This window comes from Aotus nancymaae, unplaced genomic scaffold, assembly GCF_030222135.1.
Source record: "Aotus nancymaae isolate 86718 unplaced genomic scaffold, 86718_ANA_hifiasm-v0.15.2.pri h1tg000008l, whole genome shotgun sequence".
Classification (NCBI taxonomy): Eukaryota; Metazoa; Chordata; class Mammalia; order Primates; family Aotidae; genus Aotus; species Aotus nancymaae.
In genome coordinates, this window is record NW_026988419.1 from 27291636 (window position 1) to 27318189 (window position 26554).

The 26554-nt window shown below is 40.3% G+C and overlaps 1 protein-coding gene and 1 pseudogene across 2 annotated transcripts in view; one reads left to right on the top strand and one right to left on the bottom strand.

Annotated features, from left to right (window-relative positions):
- The window catches only part of INO80D (INO80 complex subunit D), an 85417-nt gene that overhangs the window by 45448 nt on the left and 13415 nt on the right, over positions 1-26554 (top strand). For both annotated transcript variants that reach the window (XM_012446325.3, XM_064373114.1), the window contains 5 exons: positions 10134-10358; positions 13837-13946; positions 15868-16001; positions 23761-23978; positions 25787-25944. In XM_012446325.3, coding sequence (XP_012301748.2) covers positions 10134-10358; positions 13837-13946; positions 15868-16001; positions 23761-23978; positions 25787-25944 — 845 coding nt within the window. The remainder of the gene's footprint in view (positions 1-10133; positions 10359-13836; positions 13947-15867; positions 16002-23760; positions 23979-25786; positions 25945-26554) is intronic.
- LOC105712894 (large ribosomal subunit protein eL27-like) lies at positions 476-917 on the bottom strand (annotated as a pseudogene).

Consider the following 26554-nt stretch of genomic DNA (forward strand, 5'->3'; position numbering starts at 1 on the left):
TAACCTGTTTGTGTCTTTATATTTAAAGTGAGTTTCTTATTGGCAATGTATTACTGGGTCTTGCTTTTCTATCTCCTCTGACAGTCTCTACTTTTTATTTGGAGTATTTAGACAACTTAAACTTAATATGATATTGATACTTTTGGGTTTAAATTTACTGTCTTTTGCATTTGTCTCATCTATTCTTTGTTCTTTTCTCACTTTTAAAATTATTTTTTATGATTGTTTTTATCTCTTTTCATAGCTTATTAGCTGTATTCGTATGCTTTGTTTTTGTAGTGGTTGTTGTAGGGTTTATATTATACATCTTTAATTACTACAGTCTGTCTTCAAGTGTTAAACCGCTTCACGTGTAAGAACCTATAACAGTGTCCTTTCATTGCTACTCATTTATCTACTCTGACAGTGTCTGCTTTTTATTTGGAGTGTTTAGACCAGTTGAATTTAATGTTATCATTTGTATTACTGCATTTATTTAATTTTTGAGACAGAAACAAAACATTGAAAACTGTGGCTTCTGGAAGAACCGCTTGTTCTTGCCTGTCTTGTATCTCTCTTTGAACTTGACCTTGGCCTCCCGCTGGGCCTTGTGTTGAAGAGCAGGATCTCTGAAGATCCTTGTCATCCTTGTCAATGACAGTTTTGTGTAAGGGGCTATCCACAGAGTACGTTGTAGGCATAAGATGATTGTAGTTATAAACCTTCACAAAAGACTCAATCTTTGACCTCTTGGTAATCTTCTTTTTGCCCATGGCAGCTGTCACTTTGCAGGGATAGCAATCAATTCCAACCACCAGAGCCTGGATGTAGGGCCAGCCTGAGGTATTGTTTACGATGACAGCTTTGTGTCCAGCCAGAATAGTGCTGGCCAGGACCAGCACTAGCACCACTTTCCCAGGTTTCATGCACTTGCCCATTTTGACAGCAACCACTGAGGGCTACATCAGAAAGGAAGGAAGGCTGTTACTGCATTTACATCTAACATATTCTTATTTAAATGTTTTAGTATAATTCACTAGTGAAGCCATCTGGTCCTGGGCTTTTTTTAATTTTTGAGACAAGAGTCTTACTCTGTCATCCAGGCTGGAGTGCAGTGGCGTGATTTAGGCTCACTAAACCACCTGAGTTCAAACGATTCTCCTGCCTCAGCTTCCTGAGTAGCCGATATTATGGCCATTCTTGCCAGGAGTAAGATGGTATAGTATTGTGGTTATGATTTGCATTTCTCTGCAAATCAGTTTTGCAATTAGTGATGTTGAGCATTTTTTTATATGTTTGCTGGCCATTTGTTTATCTTCTTTTGAGAATTGTGTATTCATGTCCTTAGCCCACTTTTTAATGGGATTGTTTGTTTTTTCCTTAGTGATTTGTTTGAGATCGTTGTGGATTCTAGATATTAGTCCTTTGTCAGATGTATAGATTGTGAAGAGTTTCTCCCACTCTGTGGCTTGTCTGTTTACTCTGCTGACTGTTCTTTTTTCTGTGCAAAAGCACTTTAATTACGTCTCAGCTGTTTATCTTTGTTTTTATTGCATTTGCTTTTGGGTTCTTGGTCATGAACTCATTGCCTAAGCCAGTGTCTAGAAGTTATCTTCTAGATGTCTTCTAAAGTTTTAATAGTTTCAGATGTTAGATTTAAGTCCTTAATCAATCTTGAGTTGATTTTTGTATAAGGTGAGAGATGAGGAGCCAGTTTCATTCTCCTACATGTGGCTAGCCAATTATCCCAGCACCATTTGTTGAAAAGGGTATTCTTTCCCCACTGTATGTTTTTGTTTGCTTTGTCAAAGATTACTTGGCTGTGAGTATTTGAGTTTATTTATGGGTTCTGTATTCTTTCCCATTGGTCTATGTGCCTATTTTTATACCAGTACCATGCTGTTTTGGTTACTATGGCCTCATAGTATAGTTTGAAATTGGGTAGTGTGCTGCCTCCAGATTTGTTCTTTTTGCTTAGTCTTGTGTTGGCTATGTGGGCTCTTTTTTGATTCCATATGAATTTTAGAATTGTTTTTTTCTAATTCTGTGAAGAATGATGGTGGTATTTTGGTGGGGACTGTGTTGAATTTGTAAATTGCTTCTGGCAGTATGGTCATTTTCTTCTTCTTCTTCTTCTTTTTTTTTTTTTTTTTTGAGATAGAGTTTCTGTCACTTAGGCTGGAGTGCAAGTGGCACGATCTCGGCTCACCGCAACCTCCGCCTCCCAGGTTCAGGAGATTCTTCTGCCTCAGCCTCCCGAGTAGCTGGGACTACAGGCACTGCCACTATGCTTCGCTAATTTTTGTCTTTTAAGTAGAGACAGGGTTTCAATATGTTGGCCAGGCTGGTCTCAAACTTCTGACCTTGTGATCCACCTGCCTCAGCCTCCCAAAGTACTGGGATTACAGGCATGAGCCATGAGCCATGGTGCCTGGCATTTATTTATTTATTTACTTATTTTTTTGGACAGTATGGTCATTTTCACAATATTGATTCTACCCATCCATGAGCATGGGATGTGGTTCCATTTGCTTGTGTCATCCATGATTTATTTTAGCAGTGTTTTGTAGTTTTCCTTGTAGAGGTCTTTTGCCTTTTTTGTTAGGTATATTCCTAAGTTGGTTTTTTTTTTTTTTTTTTTTCTGTCCTGCAGCTGTAGTAAAAGGGGTTCAGGCCAGGCGCAGTGGCTCACGCGTATAATCCCAGCTTTGGGATGCCAAGGCAGGTGGATCACAAGGTCAGGAGATCAAGATCATCCTGGCCAACATGGTGAAACCTTGTCTCTACTAAAATACAAAAAATTAGCCTGGCGTGGTGGTGCTTGTCTGTATTTCCAGCTACTTGGGAGGCTGAGGCAGGGGAATCGCTTGAACCCAGGAGGTGGAGTGAGCTGAGATTGCACTACTGCACTCCAGCCTGGCAACAGAGCAAGAGTCCATCTCAAAAACAAAAACAAAAAGAGGTGGGGTTTGAGTTCTTGATTTGATTCTCTGCTTGGTTGCTGTTGGGATAGAGAAGAGCTACTGATTGGTGTATATTAATCTTGTATCCTGATACTTTGCTGAATTCTTTTACCAGTTCTAGGAACTTTTTGGAGGAGTCTTAATGGTTTTTGAGGGTAAATGATCAGATCATCAGCAAACAGTGACAGTTTGACTTCCTATTTACTGATTTGGGTGCCCTTTATTTCTTTCTCTTATCTGATTACTCTGGCTAGGACTTCCAGTATTATGCTGTAGAGGAGTGTGAGAGTGGGCATCCTTGTCTTGTTCCAGTTCTCAGAGGGAATGCTTTCAACTTTTCCCCATTCAGTATTATGTTGGCTGTGGGTTTTTCATAGATGGCTTTTATTACATTGAGGTATGTCTCTTGTATACTGATTTTGCTGAGAGTTTTAATCATAAAGCGATGCTAGATTTTGTCAAATGCTTTTAGTGCATCTATTGAGATGATCGTGTGATTTTTGTTTTTAATTCTGTTTATGTGGTATATCACATTTATTGACTTGCGGATGTTAAACCGTCCCTGCATCCCTGGTGTAAACCCACTTGATCATGGTGAATTATCTTTTTGATATGTTGTTGAACTTGGTTAGCTAGTATTTTCTTAAAAATGTTAGCATCTATGTTCATCAGGGGTATTGGTCTGTAGTTTTATTTTTTGGTTATGTCCTAGTTTTGGTATTAAGGTGATGCTTCTTTCTCTATCTTGTGAGATAGTGTCAAAAAGATTGGTACCAATTCTTCTTTGAATGTCTGGTAGAAGTCTGCTGTGAATCCTTCTGGTCCTGGACTGTTTTTTGTTGGTAATTTAAAATTTACCACTTCAGTCTTGCTGCTTGTTATTGGTCTGTTCAGGGTATCTAATTCTTACTGATTTAGGCTAGGAGGGTTGTATTTTTCCAGGAATTTATCCATCTCTTCTAGGTTTTCTAGTTTATGTGTGTAAAGGTGTTCATAGTAGCCTTGAATGATCTTTTATATTTCACTGGTGTCAGTTGTAATATATTTCATTGGTGTCAGTTGTAATATCTCCTGTTTCATTTTTTAGTGAGGTTATTTGGATTTTCTCTCTTCTTTTCTTGGTTAATCTTACTAATATTCTATCTATTTTATGTATCTTTTCAAAGAACCAGCTTTTTGTTTCATTTATCTTTTGTATTTTTTTGTTGTTGTTGTTTCAATTTCATTTAGTTCTGCTCTGATCTTGGTTATTTCCTTCTTCTGCTGGGTTTGGGTTTGGTTTGTTCTTGTTTCTCAAGTTCCTTGAGGTGTGACCTTAGAATGTCAATTTGTGCTTTTTCAGTCTTTTTGATGTAGGCGTTTAGGGCTATGAACTTTTCTCTTAGCACCGCCTTTACTGTATTCGAGAGGTTGTGTCATTATCATCATTCAATCTGAAGAAACTTTAAATGTCCATCTTCTTTTGTTTCTGACCCAGTGCTCTTTCAGGAGCAGGTTATTTAATTTCCATGTATTTGCATGGTTTTGAAGGTTCCTTTTGGAGTTGATTTCCAGTTTTATTCCACTGTAGTCTGAGAGAGTGCTTGATATAATTTTGATTTTCTTAAATTTATTGAGGCTCATTTTGTGACCTAGCATGTGGTCTATCTTGGAGGAAGTTCCCTGCGCTGTTGAATAGAATGTATATTCTTCGGTTGTTGGACAAGGGACATTATATAATGTCCCTCTTTGTCTCTTTTAACTGCTGTTGCTTTAAAGTTTGTTTTGTCTGATATAAGAATAGCTACCTCTGCTTGCTTTTGGTGTCCATTTGCACGAAATGCCTTTTTCTGCACCTTTACTTTAAATTTATGTGAGTACATATGTTAGGTGAGTCTCCCGAAGGCAGCAGATAGTTGGTGGGTGAATTCTTATCCATTCTGTGGTTCTGAATCTTTTAAGTAGAGCATTTAGGCCATTTGCATTCAATGTTAGTATTGAAATGTGAGGTACCATTGCCTTCATTTTGCTCTTTGTTGCCTATGTACTTTGGTTTTTGGTTTTTGCTTTCTAACTTGTATTTTTGTTTTATAGGTCCTGTGTGATTTATGCTTTAAAGAGGTTCTGTTCTGATGTGTTTCCAGGATTTGTTTCAAGATTTAGAGCTCCTTTTAGCAGTTCTTGTAGTAGTAGTAGTTTGGTAATCGCAAATTCTCTCGGCATTTTTTTGTCTGAAAAGACTATCATTCCTTCATATATGATGCTTAGTTTTGCTGGATACAAAATTCTTGGCTGATAATTGTTTTGTTTAAGGAGGTTGAAGAAAGGGCCCTAGTCCCTTCTAGCTTATAGGGTTTCTCCTGAGAAATCTGCTGTTAATCTTGGGTTCAAAGATCCCTGTGATGTTAGGCAGGTTACCTAGTGCTTCTGTCTCACAGCTCTTAAGATTCTTTCCTTTGTCTTAACTTTGGATAACCTGATGACAGTGTGTATAGGCGCAGGTTCCCAGGTCAGTGGAGTTGTATACCTAGGAGTATTATGGCTGCCTCTGCTGAATCATGCATGTTGTCAGGGAAGTGGAGGAAAGCCAGCAGTCATAGGCCTCACCCAGCTCCCATCCAATCTGAAGGGCCAGCCTCACTCCCACCATGCCCTGCCTAACAGCCCCATGTCTGTTTCCAGACGGTGGGCAAGCAGGGCTTGAGAACTTGCCCCAGGCTACCTGCCTTCTAGCTGCAAAAGAAAAGGGCTTTGGTTCTTTCCTCACCTGTGGAGTCTGTACATGGGATTTGCACCCTCCCCCAAGTTCTGGCCAGGAGGGTTCTTGCCAGGTTCAAATTGTTACAAAGTTCAGCTGGAGATTTTCTTCTCTCTGTGGCCTTTTCCTCATGCCTCTGGCTGCCCTCTTGAAAGATCCCTGTGATGCCAGGTAGGAATGGCCTGCTAAGGGACCCAGTGAGCTCTTAGAGCCTTTCCTTCTTCTTCCTCTACCCTTGTAATTCGCTCGGCTCTCTAAATTGACTCAGCTCCAGGTAAGACTGGAAACTTCTCCTACAAACTAGACCTTCAGTTTCCCCAGCACGGATGTGTGTTTGGGAATGGAGGATTTCCCTTTCCCAGTTCCCAAATACTTTGGGCACTCACATTATTTGGGATGTCTCTCGGGTCTTGCAGGAGCAGTCTACTTCCTTCAGAGGGTCTGTGGGCCCTCTTGGGATTCCTGTTTGTTTTTGCAATTGTTTTGGAGCTAAAATTCACGATGCAAGCCTCTGCACTCTGCTCTGTCTGTCCAAGTCAGAGATGCAATCCAGTCCTGCATTGCATTGCCATGGTGATCACCAGTATCTTCTCTATTTTAAGCCAGTCCTAGCAGTAAAGCGCCATCTGGGCCTAGTGCATGAGGGGCATGCAGCATAGGAGGCAGGCAGGGCCAGGTAGTGGTCTCAGTGCTGTCCTGAGTGGGACTGGAGCCAGGGGACACTGAGGTGGTGATAGTGGTGATGGGGGCGCAGATTTTGGCAACTGATTATTCACCCAAGCTTTACCCTCCCTTTAAGACCTGCTCTTCCTCTCCATTTACTTTTTCTATGAATGAGACATCCAGTTTTCTAGTTATGTAGATTCAAAGCCATTGAGTCATTGACTTTCTAATCGTTCATATTGAGTCACCAAAGTGAGTTACTTCTCTTATGATAATGACCCTTATATGTCTTACTTTGTTTGTTTTTTGAGACAGGAGTCTGTTGCCCAGGCTGGAGTGCAGTGGCATGATCTTGGCTCACTGCAACCTTCGCCTCCTGGGTTCAAGCAATTCTCCTGCCTCAGCCTCCCAAGTAGCTGGGACTACAGGCATGGCTAATTTTTTTGTATTTTTAGTTCTTTGCTTTGTACATGATGCTACTGTTCTTCTCCAATCTTCCTTAGTGGAAACTGCTGCCTGCTTATTGTCCCTTCCCTGGTCCTTGCTAGCTGACAAAGCTTGTCTTTTATACATGCAGATTGCTTCACGCTCTCCAGTCCTGCTCCTTCCATCCTAGCATGGATCCTTGTTATCTCTTACCTGGAGTTTCACAGTAATTTTTTAACCATCTTCCTCTCTCTCTTCCTCTATTTATTTTATATCTGCTGCTGACTGTAATCATTGTCATGGCACACCTCTGTTATTGTATTTTCTTAACAATTACAAAGCTTAGCAGTTAGGATTGCAAAATTTAAAAAATTTTGAGGCTTCTGCCTTGCCTGTGGAATAAAGGTTAAACTCTTTAATTTGACATTTAGGTTTAGAAAGCTAAACTTACCTATCATTATTCCCTTACAGACCCAATACCTTAGCCAAACCAAGTTACTTACATTCTTGCTGTTCACCGTCCTGTCTATCTCTTTATCTTGGATTACGTGTTCTATTTGTGTGAGGCCCTCTTTCTTCAGGGCTCATTTCTGCTGTCACCTCCTCTGCAAAGCCTTTCTTTCCTTCCAGCAGAGTCTTTTTTTTTTCCTGAGACAAAGTTTTGCTCTGTCACCCAGGATGGAGTGTACTGCTGTGATCCCAGCTTACTGCAACTTCTGCCTCCCAGGTTCGAATGATTCTCTTGCCTCGGCCTCCCCAGTAGCTGGGATTACAGGAATGTACCATCACACCTGGGTACTTTTTGTATTTTTAGTAGAGACAGGATTTTGCCATGTTGGTCGAACTCTTGACCTCAAGTGATCTGCCCACCTTGGCCTCCCAAAGTGCTGGGATTATAGGTGAGCCACCGCGACCGGCCCTTCCAGCTATCTTTCCAGTGAACTTCAGTAACACCATACCTAGATCCTCTGCTATGGTACTTTACTATTCTCTATCTTGTGTGAAATATATTTATCACACTTGCTAGCTCTGTGAGAACTCCCAAGTGTAGACCTGCTGTCAGAGGTCAGGGAAAAATTCAAAATGAAGAATCCTGGGCCGTATACCATTGAGATTCTGGTTCAGTAGACTTGGCATAGGTCCTAGGAATCTGAAACTTTTAAATGTTCCCAGATTTTTCTTATTTGTGGTCAGATATTTGAATCATTGGCCCACCTGCCCTACTAATTAACTTATAAAAGTAGTTACTGATTTTATTCTTTTTGTTGTTTGTTTTTTGAGACAGAGTCCCACTGTCTTAGCCAGGCTGGGGTGCAATGGCACAAACTCAGCTCACTGCAACCTCTGTCTTCTGGGCTCAAACAATTCTTTTGCCTCAGTCTCCCAAGTAGCTGGGATTACAGGTGTGTGCCACCATGCCCAGCTAATTTTTGTATTTTTAGTAGACATGGGGTTTTACCATGTTGACCTGGCTGGTATTGAACTCCTGATCTCAGGTAATCCTCCTGCTTTGGCCTCCTAAAGTGCTGGGATTACAGGCATGAGCCACAGCACCCAGCCACTGATTTTGTTCTTTCTTGGATTGTTTTAACTTCCGGGAAGTGTCTTGTCTAAATTGCATTATAAACTCCGAAACATTGGTCTCTCTTCTGTAGTGCTGAGCATAATAGATACAGAGTAAATGTTGAATGTTGAATAAATGAAAAGATTGAAGTAAAATCCTTCCGTTTGTAGATCTGTAATAAAAAGTATACTGATGAGAATGTGCTTCTTAGGAGAGGTACTAAATAGAAATTTAGCTGGGCACGGTGGCTCACACCTGTAATCCCAGCACTTTGGGAGGCTGAGGCAGGCGGATCACCTGAGGTCGGGAGATAGAGACCAGCCTGACTAACATGGAGAAATCCTGTCTCTACTAAGAATACAAAATTAGCCAGTCATGGTGGCGCATGCCTGTAATCGCAACTACTTGGGAGGCTGAGGCAGGAGAATTGCTTGAACCCAGGAGGCAGAGGTTGTGGTGAGCCGAGATCGCGCCATTGCACTCCAGCCTGGGCAACAAGAGCAAAACTTCATCTCAAAAAAAAAAAAGAGGCCGGGCGCGGTGGCTCAAGCCTGTAATCCCAGCACTTTGGGAGGCCTAGGCGGGTGGATCACGAGGTCAAGAGATCGAGACCATCCTGGTCAACATGGTGAAACCCCGTCTCTACTAATACAAAAAATTAGCTGGGCATGGTGGCGCGTGCCTGTAATCCCAGCTACTCAGGAGGCTGAGGCAGGAAAATTGCCTGAACCCAGGAGGCGGAGGTTGCGGTGAGCCGAGATCACGCAATTGCACTCCAGCCTGGGTAACGAGTGAAACTCCATCTCAAAAAAAAATAAAATAAATAAAATAAAAGTTTATACAGTAGCCTGTTATAGGCTTTGCTGAAGAAAAGAATAATAATACCACTTAAGAGAAACCAAGCAATGATAGCAGAAGATTAGTATGATAATATATAGTCCATGGTGTCACATGTGTGGTATTAAGATAGAAGAGAAAGAAGCTAAAATAACAGGTCAGTTTTCAAGTCCAGTATGCAGTATTCCTAATGGTAAAAAGTAAGATCACATTTGTTCCGTAGAAAAGTGGCCTTTTAAACCTCACTGGGGTAGATATTCCTAACTAAGCTCAGCACCCTTTCTTGTTGAGCTTAGACGTTCCCTCAGCATCATTTCCACATAGCCTTTCAGCCAGGACACCAATCAATCACATTATTAGCATGTGATGGAAAATCCTGTATGTAATCCCTGATTTAGTAAATGCTGTTTAGGATAATTCCATAGTTTAAAAAAAATTCATGGTAGAATTAATGTGATCCCTACAACCCAAATTCTCTAGACACTTAGCAAGAAAAAGGTAGTTAAAAACCAGAATGTTTAAAAGGGCAGCTCTTAGATAGTTAACTGTTAGGATTCACTACTTGGATTTCTGGTAGGACCTTCTTTTATGAAATTATGCTGTGTGTTTCCTCATAACTGTCATGTCATTTACTCAGACTTTTTGTAAGTAAAGGGAAAGAAATGAATTTTTTTCTCAGGAGTCTCTAGTCACTTAAAATTTAGAAGACACTCATATATTAAGTGTCTAATGTTACCAAGCTGTTTCTGAAAACACTGGATTAACTCTATCCTTATTGTTGAAATACTGCACTTATTTTTAGCTCTACTAAAAGTCTCTTACTCTAATTGTGTTAAGTACCTGCTTACATGCCACAAAAGTTTTAAACCTGTGCATTCAGCCACACTTCCTAATTCTCTTTCCCCCTGCCTAAAACGAACCTAATGTGTAATCAGTTTTTCATTTCTCTCCCTGTGCTTTCCAGGTCAGATGATGATGATGCGGAGAGTAGGAGCTCCAGGGTGACCCAACTTTGCACTTACTTTCAGCAGAAATATAAGCACCTCTGCCGCCTGGAGCGGGCAGAAGCTCGTCAAAAGAAATGCCGGCATACATTTAGGAAAGCTTTGCTGCAGGCGGCCAGTAAAGAACCAGAATGCACTGGTCAGTTAATACAAGAACTGCGGAGAGCTGCATGCAGCGGAACCAGGTTAGAGCCATGCACAGCTACCTATTCCTAAGGGGCTCATCTCAGTTTGTTTTCTTTATTTTGTGAGAGGATAGTTGGAGCACAAGGGGAGATAGCCAGTAAGTCCCAAATATTTAAGCATTGTGTTTTGGTTTTCTTGCTTTGTTAAAGTGCTACAGGTGGCAAAATAATATTACCATGACCTAACAGTGAAAGTAAAGCATTACTAAAATTTTGCTGAAATTTGATTAGAATTTATTCATTGAAGATTTGAGAAGGTTACCTGGCTTTAAAAAAAATGGCAATGCTTAGAAATTTCATGTTATTTAAAAGTAACAGTTATAGTTTTTTAACTACAAAAGTAGTATTTCATGTTTATTTACTTGTGTTATTTTAGTTTCTTTTCTGTGTTGGTTTTTTGTTTTTAGAGACAAGGTCGTCTTGATCTGTCTTCCAGGCTGGAGTGCAGTTGTGTGATCATAGCTCACTGCAGCCTCAAACTCCTGGGCTCAAATGATCCTCCCAGCTTAGCCTCCTGAGTAGCTGGGACTATAGGCATGTGAAACCTTACCCAGCTAATTAAAACAAAATTTTTTTTTGTAGAGATGAGGATGACAGAGGGAGACTCCCTCAAAAAAATAAAATCAATAAAATCTGAATAATGTTAGTCTTTCCTAAAAAATAACTTTGTCATATTTATTGATGAATAAGTGGAATAAGCCATTGAACCCAAATTAAGAATCTTGCAGCCCACAGTCCTACAGTGACTATGTTGTTTGTGTGGAAACATCATCATTTATGGGGGATGCTAAAGGGCATATCAAAGGGAATCCTGTAGTAGATTTTTAAAATATTAAAGACATGAAAAAGTTTTGGTAATTTCCTTTGTTTTGTTGGGCTTATTTGGATAATAAAAGATATCTAAATTACATCAAGCATTTTTACCTTTTTTTTTTCCTTTTTGCTTTTGAGACCAAGTCTTGCACTGTCACCTGGGCTGGAGTGCAATGGTGTGATCTTGGCTCACTGCAACCTCCACCTCCCAGGTTCAAGCAATTCTTCTGCCTCAGTCTCCCAAGTAGCTGGGATTACAGGTGCCTGCCACCATGCCTGGCTGGTTTTCTGTATTTTTAGTAGAGACAGGGTTTCACTATGTTGGCCAGGCTGGTCTCGAACTCCTGACCTTGTGATCCACCTACCTCAGCCTCTCAAAGTACTGGGATTACAGATTGTGAACCACCATGTCCAGCCATTTTTACCTTAATTTATCCATGGGGTTATTGAAATTCTGACTTTAAATTTATTTTAAGAGGTAATTGGTAAGTTAGAACATAAGGCAATTTTAAACAATGAAACCAATAGTTATTTTGCAAGTTTAGAATAAAGAAAATGAGGGAATGTATTGTACACTAGGCTTGTTAGATAACTGAGCAGTTTATTAGAGTATTTAATGAAAATTATCCCTTCTGGCCAGGTGTGGTGGTGCACACCTGTAGTCTTAGTGCTTTGGGAGGCTGAGGCAGGTGGATCACCTGAGGGCCGGAGTTTGAGAACAGCCTGGCCAACATGGTGAAACCCCGTCTTGTGGCAGGCGCTTGTAATCCCAGCTATTCGGGAGGCTGAGACAGGACAATCACTTGAACCCGAGAGGCAGGGGTTGCAGTGAGCCGAGATCATGCCTTTGCACTCCAGCCTGGGCAACAGAGCAAAAATCCATCTCAAAAAAAAAAAAAAGAAAAAAAGAAAAAAAAGTTATTCCTTTAATATAGAGAGCCTTCTATTTAAATCTAGACCAAGAGAATTTGGGCTTAGCTGCCAGAATAGTAAAGGTTTATTTATTTGAAATTGTATATTATTTTTACAGGGCTAAATTTAATGTGAATGACTTTTTAAAGAAACGATGGATAAACTAGTAGGAATAAACTGTTTAGTTCTATGATGATCCACTTCCCTACTCTTATAATCCTAACGAATCTTTCAGAAATCTTAGTTAAGGCAGCACCATGGACATATAAACAGTGTTTACAGTTTATATGAAATTAATAACTAAGGTTGAAGTATTATTTATATTTTGTGTAAATTCATATGTAATTTAGATTCTGTGTGGCCTTTGAGTGTAAATCATTTCATTGAAATCCTGAGAAAGATATTAGAAACAAACAACTCAAAATATTTTTTGTTCGTGATACCTGACTTGAACTTAGTATGCTAAGTAGATTTTTTTCCTCATACTCAGACTTGTAAAGGCCTAATAGTTTGTAATGCTTTATAGTGTCATGTAAATAGTATAGGTTTTGTTTCTTCCAAGAATTGTCTTTTTTTTTTTTTTTTTCCAATAGAGATGGGGGTCTCCCTCTGTTGCCCTGGCTTGTCTCAAACTCCTGGGCTCAAGCAATGCTGTTTGATTAGGGGAGCCTTCCTCTGCCTCCCAAAGTGCTGGGATTACTGGTGTGAGCCACTGCACCTGACACCCTGCTAAGAATTTAAATGTTATTAATTTTTTTGTATGTTTGTGTAAAGAAACTGGAAGGATCTGCAAACTAATAACATGAATACATTATAGAGTGAGTAGAGGGCTGCCAAATTAGTGGGCAAGGGCGAGAAGTCGATTCTTCACTGCCTAGTGTTCTGTTCTTTCATTTTTTTTATGGGTCCATGTGAATGCATTGCTTATTCATAAGCTTTTAAATAAGTTAAAATATTTAAACATTAAGTGTACAAATGGAGATAAGATTTAAATAATGAAACATGGATTGCACATATAATAGAAACTTGAAAAAATAGATCTAAAGTGAATACATTTTGGAGGATAAAAGCTACTCAGCCATTTCTGCATATCAGTATCCTCTTCCCCATGTATGAGATGATTTTTTTTTTTTTTTTGGCAGATTTATGGGTTTAGCAGCATGAGGCAGTCAATTCCTAATGATGGTGATAATTATAGTCATAACTATCAACCACTGACTGTTTACTGTTTAACACTATATACTGTATATAAGTGGTTTAGATGTGCTTAATCTTTTTATGCTCCCAACAACCCTGCCAGCTCAAAGAACCTTATTGTCTCTGCTTTACGGGTGAGGAAACTCAGGCTTAAATCAGGCCAGGTAACATGCCCATGGTCACACAGCTAGTAAGAGGGAGAGCTGAGATTCAGAACCAGGTCTGTCTGATTCTGTCTACTCTTAGTTCTTCATCACTTTATTGCCGCTTTGTGAAGAAAAAGGAAACAAGACATCACTTAAAAACAACAGATAGACATACTTGGAACATATTATGATACAATTATTTGCTTTGAATGTCAGAAAATTAGGGAAATAACACAATTGGTAATTGTAATACCTTTGTTCTTTAACTCACATTTGCATTTTATTTAGTGACCAGAGATGTTATAGATATTATAATGAGGGTGTTACAGAGTTGTGACATCATGTTGAAAAATTACCCTGGATTTTTAGAGCATTTTTAAAAACTTAATTTTGTGTTTTTCTTTCCTTAGCATAAGCCGAACCAAGTTGAGGGAGGTGGAACCAGCAGCATGCAGTGGAACCGTGAAGGGTGAACAGTGCACTAACAAAGCCCTTCCATTCACCAGACATTGTTTCCAACGTATCCTTTCAACTGAATGGAATGTGCATTGAAAAAGTACTACCTAATTTGGGGCCATATATTTCATTTTTAAATCAAGTGAATGACTTTTGAAACCATAACTGTTTAATGTTTAAAATAATTTTATATAACTTATAATTTTCGTGATGTTCTCTGAATAATTTTTCCTGCTTTATTCAAACATCACAACAAAACAGGCAAAGAATGGCAAGTTCCTCCAGTGCCTGTCACTTAATTATATTTTGTTAATAGAATTCTGGTCCCTCAGGTGATTCCTGGTAGCTTGTGAGAAGGAGCTATAACATTCATAGATGGAAAAAATCAAATCGCATTATTTAAAAACTGTTTTTAGTCTTCTAAGGCAGTTACACAGTTTTACACTCTTATAGTACTTTTTCCTGTAAGAATACTTTACTCTTTTTAGTGAGTACAGTGCTGATTTCAAATGAATGAAAGGTAACAAACATCACTGACTAGGAAAGATCTCTTTTTAAACAGTATACTTGAGGAAACCTATGTTAAGGAGCTTTAAGTTGGTGATGAAATCTTGTTGCTGTGACTTTTATTGAATATTTTAAAATTAGATAGTATTTAAAAATACAATTACTTATGTTTACCATCTATATAATTTTTGCCCTCCTTTCTGTTCTTAGAACAGCTTTTTCAGCACACTTTCTGTGTAATAAAGGCTTTACAAATAATTTTACCTAAAAACCATAAAGGAAAAACACAAAAGTCCTTAATAGATATAAGATAAGTCTTAAGGAAATGTAGTAGCTAAAAGTATGAGTGTTTAAAAATATCGATGATGTAAAACCCATGTTTGTTTGTTTGTTTGTTTATTTAGAGACAGGGTCTTACTCTGTCACCCAGGCTGGAGTACAGTGGCACAATCTCTGCTCACTGCAGCCTCGACGTTCCTCGGCCCTGGTGATCTTCTCATCACAGCTTCCTCAGTACCTGGGACTACAGGCATGCACTACCATGCCTGACTGATTTTTGTACTTTTTTGTAGAGGTGGTGTTTCGCCATGTTGCCCAGGCTGATCTCGAACTCCTGAGGCTCAATCAGTCCATCCACTTTGGCCTCCCAGAGTGCTGGGAGTATAGGTGTGAGCCACTGTGCCTGGCCAATAGTAAAGTTTTGATTTAAAAGTAATTTTTTATAAGTTGTGAGTTTGGTGCTGGAAACGTGAAGCAAAATAGTCAACTCTGGAAAGATGTGTTTTTAATAATTATATCTTTAAATTTTTAATTTTGGTAAGTACCATAGGCAGAAAATTTTCCTTTAAAGAGCTGTTAAAAAATAAAAATAAAAACCATTGGCCAGGCGTGGTGGCTTGCACCTATAATCTCAGCACTTTGGGAGGCTGAGGCGGGTGGATCACTTGAGGTCAGCAGTTCAAGACCAGCCTGGCCAACATGGTGAAACCCCCTTTCTACTAAAATTAGCCAGGTGTGATGGCACACATCTGCAATCCCAGCTAGCGGGAGGCTGATACAGGAGAGTTGCTTGCTTGAACCTGGGAGGCGGGGAGGTTGCAGTGAGCCGAGATAGTTGGGCAACACAGCGAGACTTCATCTCAAAACAAAAAACAGAAACCAATAAGTGGAACTTTAAATGGAGTTCACAGGTTAAGAAGGAAAGGACCCTGCTTTTTCAAATAACACAGTTTGGTTCAGAATGGTCATTAGGGAGACTGGTGCCAGGATCCCATTAGCAAAATAGAGGCCTTCAGAGTTGCCATCTGATAAATTCTACAATTATTTTCCCATATCAGTAGTTGAGCTAGTACTTTATAGCTTTTATGGATAATAAAGTTTGTACTTATTAAACATAAGTAGGGGAACAAGCAACTTTTATATAGAAATTAAAAATTAGAGTTTCAGTGTATTTTATTCCTAACTTACAAAAAACCCAGATATCCTCTTGAACCACTCTCAGCAGCTCTTCTCAAGTTGCACAGCCAAGTTTGCAGATGGACAGCAGTGCTCTGTGCCAGTTTTTGACATTACACATCAGACACCTCTGTGTGAAGAACATGCCAAAAAAATGGTAAGTTCTGCAACAGAGGCTTTCAAACTTTTGATTGTTATCCACTGTAGGAAATACTTTGTGACTTAGCACAAACTATATATGTATATAAATCACTGAAACAAGTTTTGAGACAGGATTTTTATTCCCTTAAGATACATTTTATTACCTTAAGATACATATCTTATACATAGCACATTTTCTAAATACTCTCTTTGTTCCTATGTCTCTAGGTTTTTGCTTTCTTATATACAGTTCTACAAATGTCTTGAATAGTTGATAAAATTTCAGTCAAAGGTCTAGTCTTTCTATAAATCTGTTGAACGTAATTATTGCTTTCGTTAATGCTAGTATTATATATCCTAATTAATTCAGAATAATTTAGAGGAGAGACAATTTGAATTTGAGGAATATCTAAATTATATAATCATTTAAAGGAAGTTCTCTTTTATTGTTTTATTCATCAAGCAGTTGTTGCAAGATACTCTCCTAGGTACCTTATGTACTAGAAAGTGAGATACTTCCTGCCCTCTGTAAGCATGTTATAGTTATCAGGGATCCTTAGGGTGAGGGAATGGGTATTAGACCAGGACTTAATAGTTGAAACTTGTGATCCTTGCTTTGTCACCAGCTCGGTGTATAATTAGGGACTAAAGATTCAGCCTTTTTTGGACCTCAGCCTCAATGTGTGTGATTCATTGGTGTATTAGTCTGTTTTCACCCTGCTGATAAAGACATATCTGAGATTGGGCAATTTACAAAAGAAAAAGGGTTGATTGGACTCACAGTTCCACATGGCTGGTGAGGTCTCAAAATCATGGTGGAAGGCAAGGAAGAGCAAGTCACATCTTACATGGATGGCAGCAGGCAGAAAGAGAGCTTGTGGAGGGCAAATCCCATTTGTAAAACCATCAGATCACATTGAGACCCATTCATTATTATGAGAACAACACGGGAAAGACCTGCTCCCATAATTCAGTCATCTCCCACTAGGTCCCTCCCACAACACATGGGAATTATGGGAGCTACAAGATGAGATTTGGGTGAGGACACAGAGCCAAACCATATCATTCTGCCCTGGCACCTCCCAAATCTCATATCTTCACATTTCAAAATGAATCTTGCCTTCCCAACAGTACCCCAAAGTCTCAGCTCATTTCAGCATGACTTCAAGGAAAGTCCCTTCTGCCTATGAGCCTGTAAAATCAAAAACAAGTTAGTTACTTCCTAGTTACAATGGGGGTACAGCCATTGGGTAAATTCAGCCATTCCAAATGGAAGAAATTGGCCAAAACAAAGGGACTACAGGCCCCATGCAAGTCCAAAATTCAACAGACAGTCAAATCTTAAAGCTCCAAAATGATCTCCTTTAACTCCTTGTCTCACATCCAGTTCATGCTGATGCAAGATGTAGGTTCCCATAGTCTACTATTCTGGGGTCTAGAGGATGGTGGCCCTCTTCTCACACCTCCACTAGGTAGTGTCCCAGTAGGGACTCTATGTGGGATCTTCTACCCCACATTTTCCTTCTTCATTACCCTAGCAGAGGTTCCCCTTGAGGGCCCCGCCCCTGCAGCAAACTTCTGCCTGGGCATCCAGGTATTTCTCAACATCATCTTCTTTGTTTTTTATTTTTGAGACAGAGTCTTGCTCTGTTACCCAGGCTGCAGTGCAGTGGTATGGTCTTGGCTCACTGCAACCTCTGCTTCCAAGGTTCAAGCAATTCTCATACCTTAGCCTTCCAAGTAGCTGGGATTATAGCCACCACGCCTGGCTAATTTGTTTGTAGTTTTAACAAAGATGGGGTTTCATCATGTTGGCCAGAGTGGTCTCGAATTCCTGACCTCAGGTGATATGCCCACCTTGGCTTCCCAAAGTGCTGAGATTACAGGCATGAGCCGCCATGCCTGGCCTGTTTTTAATATATCTTCTGAAATCTAGGCTCAGGTTCCCAAACCTCAGTTCTTGACTTCTGTGCACTTACAGTCTCAACACTGCGTGGAAGCTGCCAAGGACTAGGGCTTCTACCCTCTGAAGCAACAACTGAGCTCTACCTTGGTCTCTTTTTGCCATGGCTGGAGCAGTTGGAACACAGGTTACAAAGTCCCTAGGCTGCACAGAGCAGGGGGGCCCTGGGTTTGGCCCATGAAACCATCTTTTCTTCCTAGGCCTCCAGGCCTGTGATGGGAGGGTCTGCCATGAAGACCTGCCATGCCCTGGAGATATTTTCCCCATTGTCTTGGGATTAATATTCAGCTCCTTGTTAATTATGCAAATTTCTACCGCTGGTTTGAATTTTTCCTCAGAAAATGGGATTTTCTTTTCTCTTGCATTGTCAGGCTGCAAATTTTCCAAACTTTTATGCTCTATTTCCCTTTTAAAATGGAATGCTTTTAACAGCACCCAAGTCACATCTTGAATGCTTTGCTGCTTAGAAATTTCTTCCACCAGATACCTGTAAATTATCTCTCTCTCAAGTTCAAAGTTCCACAGATCTCTAGGGCAGGGGCAAAATGTCACCAGTCTCTTAGCTAAAACGTAACAAGAGTCACCTTTGCTCCACTTTTCAACAAGTTCCTAATCTCCATCTGAGACCATCTCAGCCTGGATTTCATTGTCCATATCATTATCAGCATTTTTGTCAAAGCCATTCAACAAGTCTCTAGGGAGTTCCAAACTCTGCCACATTCTGAGCCCTCCAAACTGTCCCAATCTCTGCCTGTTTCCCAGTTCCAAAGTCACTTCCACATTTTTGGGTATCTTTTCAGCAGCACCACACTCTACTGGTACCAATTTACTGTATTAGTTTGTTTTCACGCTGCTGATTAAGACATACCTGAGACTGAGCAATTCACACACAAAAAAGAGGTTTAATTGGACTCACAGTTCCACATGGCTGGGGAGTCCTCACAGTCACAGCAGAAGGCAAGGAGGAGCAAGTCACATCTTACGGGGATGGCCCCAGGCAAACAGATAGTTTGTGCAAGGCAACTCCTGTTTTTAAAGCCATCAGATCTTGTGAGACCCATTCACTATTATGAGAATAACATGGGAAAGACCCACCCCCATAATTCCGTTATCTCCCACTGGGCTCTTATCACAACACATGGGAAGTAGGGGAGCTACAAGATGAGATTTGGGTGGGGACACAGCCAAACCAGATCAACTGGCTTCTTCATCAAGAACTTGTTTTAGGCTGGGCGAGGTGGCTCACGCCTAAATCCCAGCACTTTGGGAGGCCAACGCGGGTGGATCACGAGGTCAAGAGATCGAGACCATCCTGGTCAACAAGGTGAAACCCTGTCTCTACTAAAAATACAAAAATTAGCTGGGCATGGTGGCACGCGCCTGTAGTCCCAGCTACTCGGGAGGCTGAGGCAGGAGAATTGCTTGAACCCAGGAGGCAGAGGTTATGGTGAGCCGAGATTGCGCCATTGCACTCCAGTCTGGGTAACAACAGCAAAACTCCGTCTCAAAAAAAAAAAGAACTTGTTTTATTTTTTAGGTTTCTTTTACAGAGCATATGTTTTGAAAAATTTGCATAATAAACCATATATTACAAATGTTGAATAATTATTTTTCCACTTTAATATTAAAACATTTAAAATATAGCCTTTTTTTTTGGTGGGGGGGATTGAGTCTCACTCTGTTGCCCAGGCTGGAGTGCAGTGGCTCCATCTTGGCTCACTGCAAGCTCTGCCTCCCGGGTTCAAGCGATTCTTGTGCCTCAGCCTCTGGAGTAGTGCATGCCACTATGCCTGGCTAATTTTTATTTTTTTAGTAGAGATATGTTGGCCAGACTGGTCTCGAACTCCTAACCTCAGGTGATCCACCCACCTCAGCCTCCCAAAGTTCTGGGATTACAGGCGTGAGCCACTATGCCCGGCAAATATAAGCTCTATAAGCTCTTTTTTTTTTTTAAGCTTATTCAGGCTTTGTCATAGCTAAGGAATAATTTTTATATGCTTTTTGAAGCACTTTTGTGGACCTTCATTGATAATTTCACAGACCCTTGGTATGGGCCCTGTAGCTTTCGAATCACGAAAGTAAAGGATCCCAGCTGCATATTTTTATTTTAAAGTTCTGCCATTCCAGCATACTTCAAAGACCAGGAAGATATCGTTAAGTAGAAAAACTGGACTTCAGTGTCTGCTTTAGGAACTTCATATGAATGAATTTTTGGTTCCTATAACAATTATTGTGTGAATACTTTTAGAGAAATTGAAAGCAGCTTTATTCTTTTCAGCTGGTTAAACATTCCTACTTAGGTGAATTAATGAGGCAAACCTAAGACTGAATTAGTATAATGTAAATTAGTCATAAAATGATAAGCATTTTATATAACAATCATAATTATGCTAATTTTTTTTTAAGTATTTACAATACTAATTTTTGAAAATGGTTTTCTCTGAAGATAGTTAAAGAATCTGACACTAGTTTGAGCTATTTTGGTTTTAGGTTAAAAATTACGTAAGAGACTATAAGAAACATTGTACCCCATCAGTGCTCCTGTGAGAGACTGACACTGGGAGATGAAAACTCTGTTCAAATCTCTTGACTCTGCTTTCTTTTTTTGTTGAGACAGAGTCTAACTCTGTTACCCAGGTTGGAGTGCAGTGGTGCAGTCTCGGCTTCTGCCACCTCTGTCTCCCAGGTTCAAGCAGCTCTCCCACAGTAGCCTCCAAAGTAGCTGGGACTACAGGCATGCACCACCACACCCAACTAATTTTTGTATTTTTTGGTAGAGACAGGGTTTCACCATGTTGGCCAGGTTGGTTTTGAACTCCTGACCTCAAGTGATCTGCCCACCTTGGCCTCCCAAAGTGCTGAGATTACAGGCTTGAGCCACTGTGCCCAGCCTCTGTTTTCATATTATATTCTGAATCCAAACACATTTTATCAATTTCGCTGCTACCATTCTAGTCGAAGCTACCATTATCTTTGCCTGGATTATAATAATAGTCTAATTGATCTCCCTTCTTGCCATATCCCCCTGCAGATATATTTATTGTTGTTGTTGTTGTTGTTGTTGTTGTTGAGTCAGAGTCTCACTCTGTCACCCAGGCTGGAGTGCAATGGCGTGATCTTGGCTCACTGCAACTTCCAACTCCTGGGTTCAAGCAATTCTCCTGTCTCAGCCTCCTGAGTAGCTGGGAGGCACTTGTCACCATACCCGGCTACACAGGAGGTATATTGTTGACATAGCAGCCAGAGTAGGCTGGGTATGTGTATGTTCTACTTTCTTTGAATTGAATTCACTTTTGAGTTACACTTTTAGGAGTTTTGCAGATGCATGCAGTTGTGTAACCACCACCTAAATCAAGATACAGAACAGTTCCCTCAGTTCCCCAGAGTCTCTTATACTACCCCTTTGTGGTTATCCCTTTACTCCATCTCCAGTGATCTATTTTCTGCCCCTATAATTTTGCATTTTCCAGAATGTCATATAAATGGTATTCTGTAATAAGTAGCCTTTAGAACAAGCCCTTTAGACTATATATCTGTTCATATTAGCTCCATAATTAAAACCTGCTAATGGCTTCCCATCACATCCTCCTGGCACTGCCGCCCAAAGTGTTGGGATTATAGACATGAGCCACCACATCTGGCCTTTTCCCAAGTTTCTGCATGGCTTGCTCCTTCCTTTCATTTAGCTTTCTTATCACGTGTCACCTCATCAAATGAGTCTTCCACCTGCCTGTTACCCTGTAAGTTTTATCCTCATACTCTACCTAATTTTTCTTCCTGACGTTTTTCTGCCTAACATTCAGTTATTCATTAGTTTGTTTATTTTCTGTATTCTCCTTCTAGAATGTCAACTTCACAAAGGCAGGAGCATTTTTTTGTTCACTACTGTATCCCTAGTGCTTAAAACAGAGATGCTTAGTAAGTAACTGTTGAATAAATTAATAGTTAGGCACATGGATGGAAGGGGTTAAGCTTCAGAAATAGGATGTGACAGCCATTGGTAAGAGACTCCAGCTGCAATAAGTCCAGGCTATCAGGCAGAACATGGTATTCCAACAAATGTAAGATCCTGCAACAGATGGTGAATGCATTGCCTTGACATAGAGGTAGAATGAGACAAAAGTTGGGAGTGAATAGTATTTCACTGTGCACTGAAGCTAGGTAAAAGAACAGCTGGCATTAGGAAAGCCTCAGGGAGTGGGGGCTCTAGTTCTCTGGAGGCGAGTGAGGCAGGTTTTGATCACGGGCTGTTCTGGGGCTGTTCTGTGTAAAGCGTCTGGCACAGTACCAAGAGTCCCACAGGGCCCCTGCACACAAGCGTAGAGGAATCAGGGAGGAACCTAAAACCTGACCCAGGTGATTACTGAGAGTCTTACAAGTAGGACTTGTTTCCTCTTGGGTGAGAGCTCCCTGACTTCCTCCTGAGATCAGCACTGGTGCTGGAGGGCAAGCCTGGAATGGATGCTGAGCACAATGTTCGGGTACTGGTCATTGCACATTCACCATTTGTTGAGTTAAATAGTGGACATAATACAAGTAGACTTCAAGTATTGAGACCAAAAAACTACAAAGTCTGAGAAGTAGCCTCTTTATTTTATTTTATTTTATTTTTTCAAACGGAGTTTTGCTGTTGTCACCCAGGCTGGAATGCAATGGCATAATCTCAGCTCACTGCAACCACTGTCTCTCGGGTTCAAGTGACTCCCCTGCCTCAGCCTCCTGAGTAGCAAAGACAACATGCACATGCCACCACGCCTGGCTAATTTTTGTATTTTTAGTTGAGACAGAGTTTCGCCATGTTGGCCAGTCTGGTCTTGAACTCCTGACCTCAGGTGATCTGCCTGCCTCAGCCTCCCAAAGTCCTGGGATTACAGGTGGGAGCCACTGTACCTAGCCAGAACTAACCTCTTTTTTTTGGTTTGTTTGTTTTAAATGTGTGTATTTGTGACTTAATCTGAATTATGTTTATATTCAAGTATTTGAGTAGGATTAAACCTGTTTTAGATTTCCTGAATTTATGCTTTAATTTTATTCCTTCTTGTTTTCAGTTTTTTGATGCTAGAGTTAAGGAATTCATTAAAGGTGACATCAATTGCAAACCCCACTGTTTTGTGTGCCACTAAGAAAAAATGTTGCCAGTGATGCAGTACTTTATTATCACTTAGAATTTTTGTTTTATACTTATTAAAGAACTCTTAAAAGACTTATTTAGACTAGATTTTTATCATATACCGTTCCTGGTTTTGGCTGTACTGCTTGACATATGAAAGGCAGTATTTTCTACATACCTCAATAGAACAACTTCATCTACTTTGTGGTTACTTTCCTTTCTCACTTGGTTGTTGCCTTACAGGAAAAAAAAGAAAAAAGAATTGCAGTCAGTTCTTCAGTAATGAATATATGCTTCACTAATATTATATTAATTTTATGCCCTACTGCTCTTTGTACCTTTCTGCATTCACAAAGTATTTTCCTCCACATGTAGTACCAACAATGTACATCCCTTAATTCAGACGATGCCAGTACAGAGAACTGGAACTGAGAGTGTGTGTGTGTGTGTGTGTGTGTGTGTGTGTGTGTGTCAGTGTCAGCAATTATAAGATGCCAAGAATTTAAAATGCTTCCCAATTGCAGAGATATGAAAATACAGATCTTAGAATTCACGAAGTTTGGTGTCTTCATCATTGTTAAACATAGTTTTGGGCATCCAGTATGTTTTAGGCATCATATAGAATATTAAGTATTTTTTTAGGTAACTGTCAGGTTTCTCCGAGATAATCTCAGTTAAAAAACCCATTTATTCATTCCAAAGGATAATTTCTTGAGAGGAGATAACTCCCGTAAAGTTCAGCACCAGCAGCAGAGGAAACCCAGGAAAAAAACCAAGCCTCCTGCACTAACCAAAAAACACAAGAAGAAGAGAAGGCGTGGACCTCGTCGACCCCAAAAACCCATTCCCCCTGCAGTCCCCCAAGGGAACCTCAGCATGCCCGCCAGCGTCTCACTGCCAGTGGAGGCCTCTCAGATCCGGTCAGTGGTGGTACCAGGACTTAATTTTTCTTACATATTTTCAGATTCTTCTCAGAACATCTAGCTTCAAGTGGTTATTGTAAAGTTGTCACTAGGCTACAGAAGCCATTTAGTATTTCAGCCTAGATTTTTCAAATAGTTTTTGGTACAAATTTTACCTGTATCTGACTGTATTTTATCTAAAATTAAGCTTTTGCTCATAATAAAGAAAATAGATGCCAAAATTGAGTTTAATTGTATACTCTCAAAAAACATTTTTTTTCTTTTTCCTTTTTTTTTTTTTTTTGACACCAAGTCTTGCTCTGTCATCCAGGCAAAGTGCAGTGGCGCAATCTTGGCTCACCGCATCCTCTGCCTCCAGGGTTCAAGCAATTCTCCTGCCTCAGCCACCCTAGTCTGGGGTCACTGGCATACACCATCATGTCAAGCTAATTTTTGTATTTTTGGTAGAGACGGGGTTTCATCATGGCCAGGCTAGTCTCGAACTCTTGATCTCAAGTGATCTACCCTCCTCGGCCTCTTAAAGTGCTGGGATTACAGGCATTTAAGAATGTTAGCAGAAATTCCATATATATTCCAACAGAAGTATTCCATCGGAAATATGAGGCATTATTATTTTGGCAGGGTTAAACATTTTGACCAGAAGAATGAAGCTTTTGTTTTAGCTAAGCATTTCAATTTTACCTGTTGTTAATTTCATTTTTAAAATTATTATTTTGACCAGATTTGAAATTCTAGAAAGCATCAGACACATTTGATACACCAAATTGTGATTCATTGTACTAATTTGAAGTAAAAATATTACCTAAAAGTTGTTGTTGCCTCTTAATACATGGGTCAAGTTTGCAGAAATATGTGACTGCATATGGTGAGGCCTGTATTTTGCAGTGATTCTACTTTCAGATTTCCTTCTTTTAAAGTAGGGGAGGAGATACTGTAAGTTAGGATTTCTCATGTTTCTGTTGAATATAAAAAACCTAGGGCCAGGTCCAGTGGCTCACACCTGTAATCCCAGCACTTTGGTAGGCTGAACAGGTGAATCACAAGGTCAGGAGTTTGAGACCAGCCTGGTCAAGATGGTGAAACCCCATCTCTACTAAAAATACAAAAATTAGCCAGGCGTGGTGGCTGGTGCCTGTAATCCCAGCTACTCGAGAGGCTGAGGCAGGAGAATCACTTGAACCCAGGAGGCAGAGGTTGCAATGAGCCAAGATTGCGCCTCTGTACTCTAGCCTGGGCAACAGAGCAAGACTCCATATCAAATAAACCTAGAAGACATTAGGATTGGCTTTAGCTCAAGTAATTGCTTCTTTACTTTCCATCTGTCTAATCCCTTTGCTGGAGTTCAAGACCTGCCGGGGCTTTCTGACCTTTAAAAAAAAAAAACAACAAATCTAAAAGACATTAGCTAGTTTTGTTTTGTTTTGTTTGAGACAGAGTCTTGCTCTGTTCCCAGGGCTGGAGTGCAGTGGCATGATGTCAGCTCACTGTAACCTCTGCCTCCTAGGTTCAAGCAATTCTCATGCCTCAGCTCCTGAGTAGCTGGGATTACAGGTGTGTACCACCATGCCCAGCTAATTTTTGTATTTTTAGTACAGACAAGGTTTTGCCATGTTGACAGGCTGATCTTGAACTCCTGGCCTCAAGTGATCCACTCACCTTGGCCTCCCAAAGTGCTGGGATCACAGGTGTGAACCACTGTGCCCAGCCTGACATTAGCTTCTTTTCATGTTGAATGAACTTGGCTTGGTGGTATTGGTATGAAGATAAAGTGGGAGTTACAGAACCAACTGTGTCCTCTTTCCCAGGAGCCCATCCACGCCAGAGCTGAGTGCTGATGAGTTGCCGGATGACATTGCCAATGAGATCACTGACATTCCACACGACTTGGAATTGAACCAGGAGGACTTTTCAGACGTCCTGCCACGGCTACCTGATGACTTACAAGATTTTGATTTTTTTGAAGGTATAGTCAATATTTTGACTCAAGGAAACTGGTTTTAAAAATGAGTTTATAAGAAAGGAAATATTGTTTTGAAATGTGTTTGTCATATTTCTCCTCATATACAATGTCTTTCACTGTAGATAGGAAATATAATACCATTGCAGCTATTTTACCCCTTTCAGAAGATAAGGAATGTACAGTTTGTTTAGCCATCTCATAATTTGGTGACTAGGTTTATAACTTTGTTTCTTTCTTTCTTTTTTTTTTTGGAGATGGAGTCTCACTCTGTTGCTCGGCTCACTGCAACTTACGCTTCCTGAGTTCAAGCGATTATTCCGCCTCAGCCTCCCAAGTAGCTGGGATTACAGGCATGTGCCACCATGCCCATCTAATTTTTGTAATTTTAATAGAGGTGGGGTTTCACCATGTCAGTGAGGCTAGTCTCGAACTCCTGGCCTCAAGTGATCCGCCCACCTTGCCCTCCCAAAGTGCTGGGATTACAGGCGTGAGCCACTGTGCCTGGCCCAACTTTGTTTCTTTAAAGTGAATACTTTTACTTTATTTTTGGACAAGGATATCTTAAACATGAGTTTTGTTTTTTGCGGGGAGTGGAGTCTCGCTGTGTTGCCCA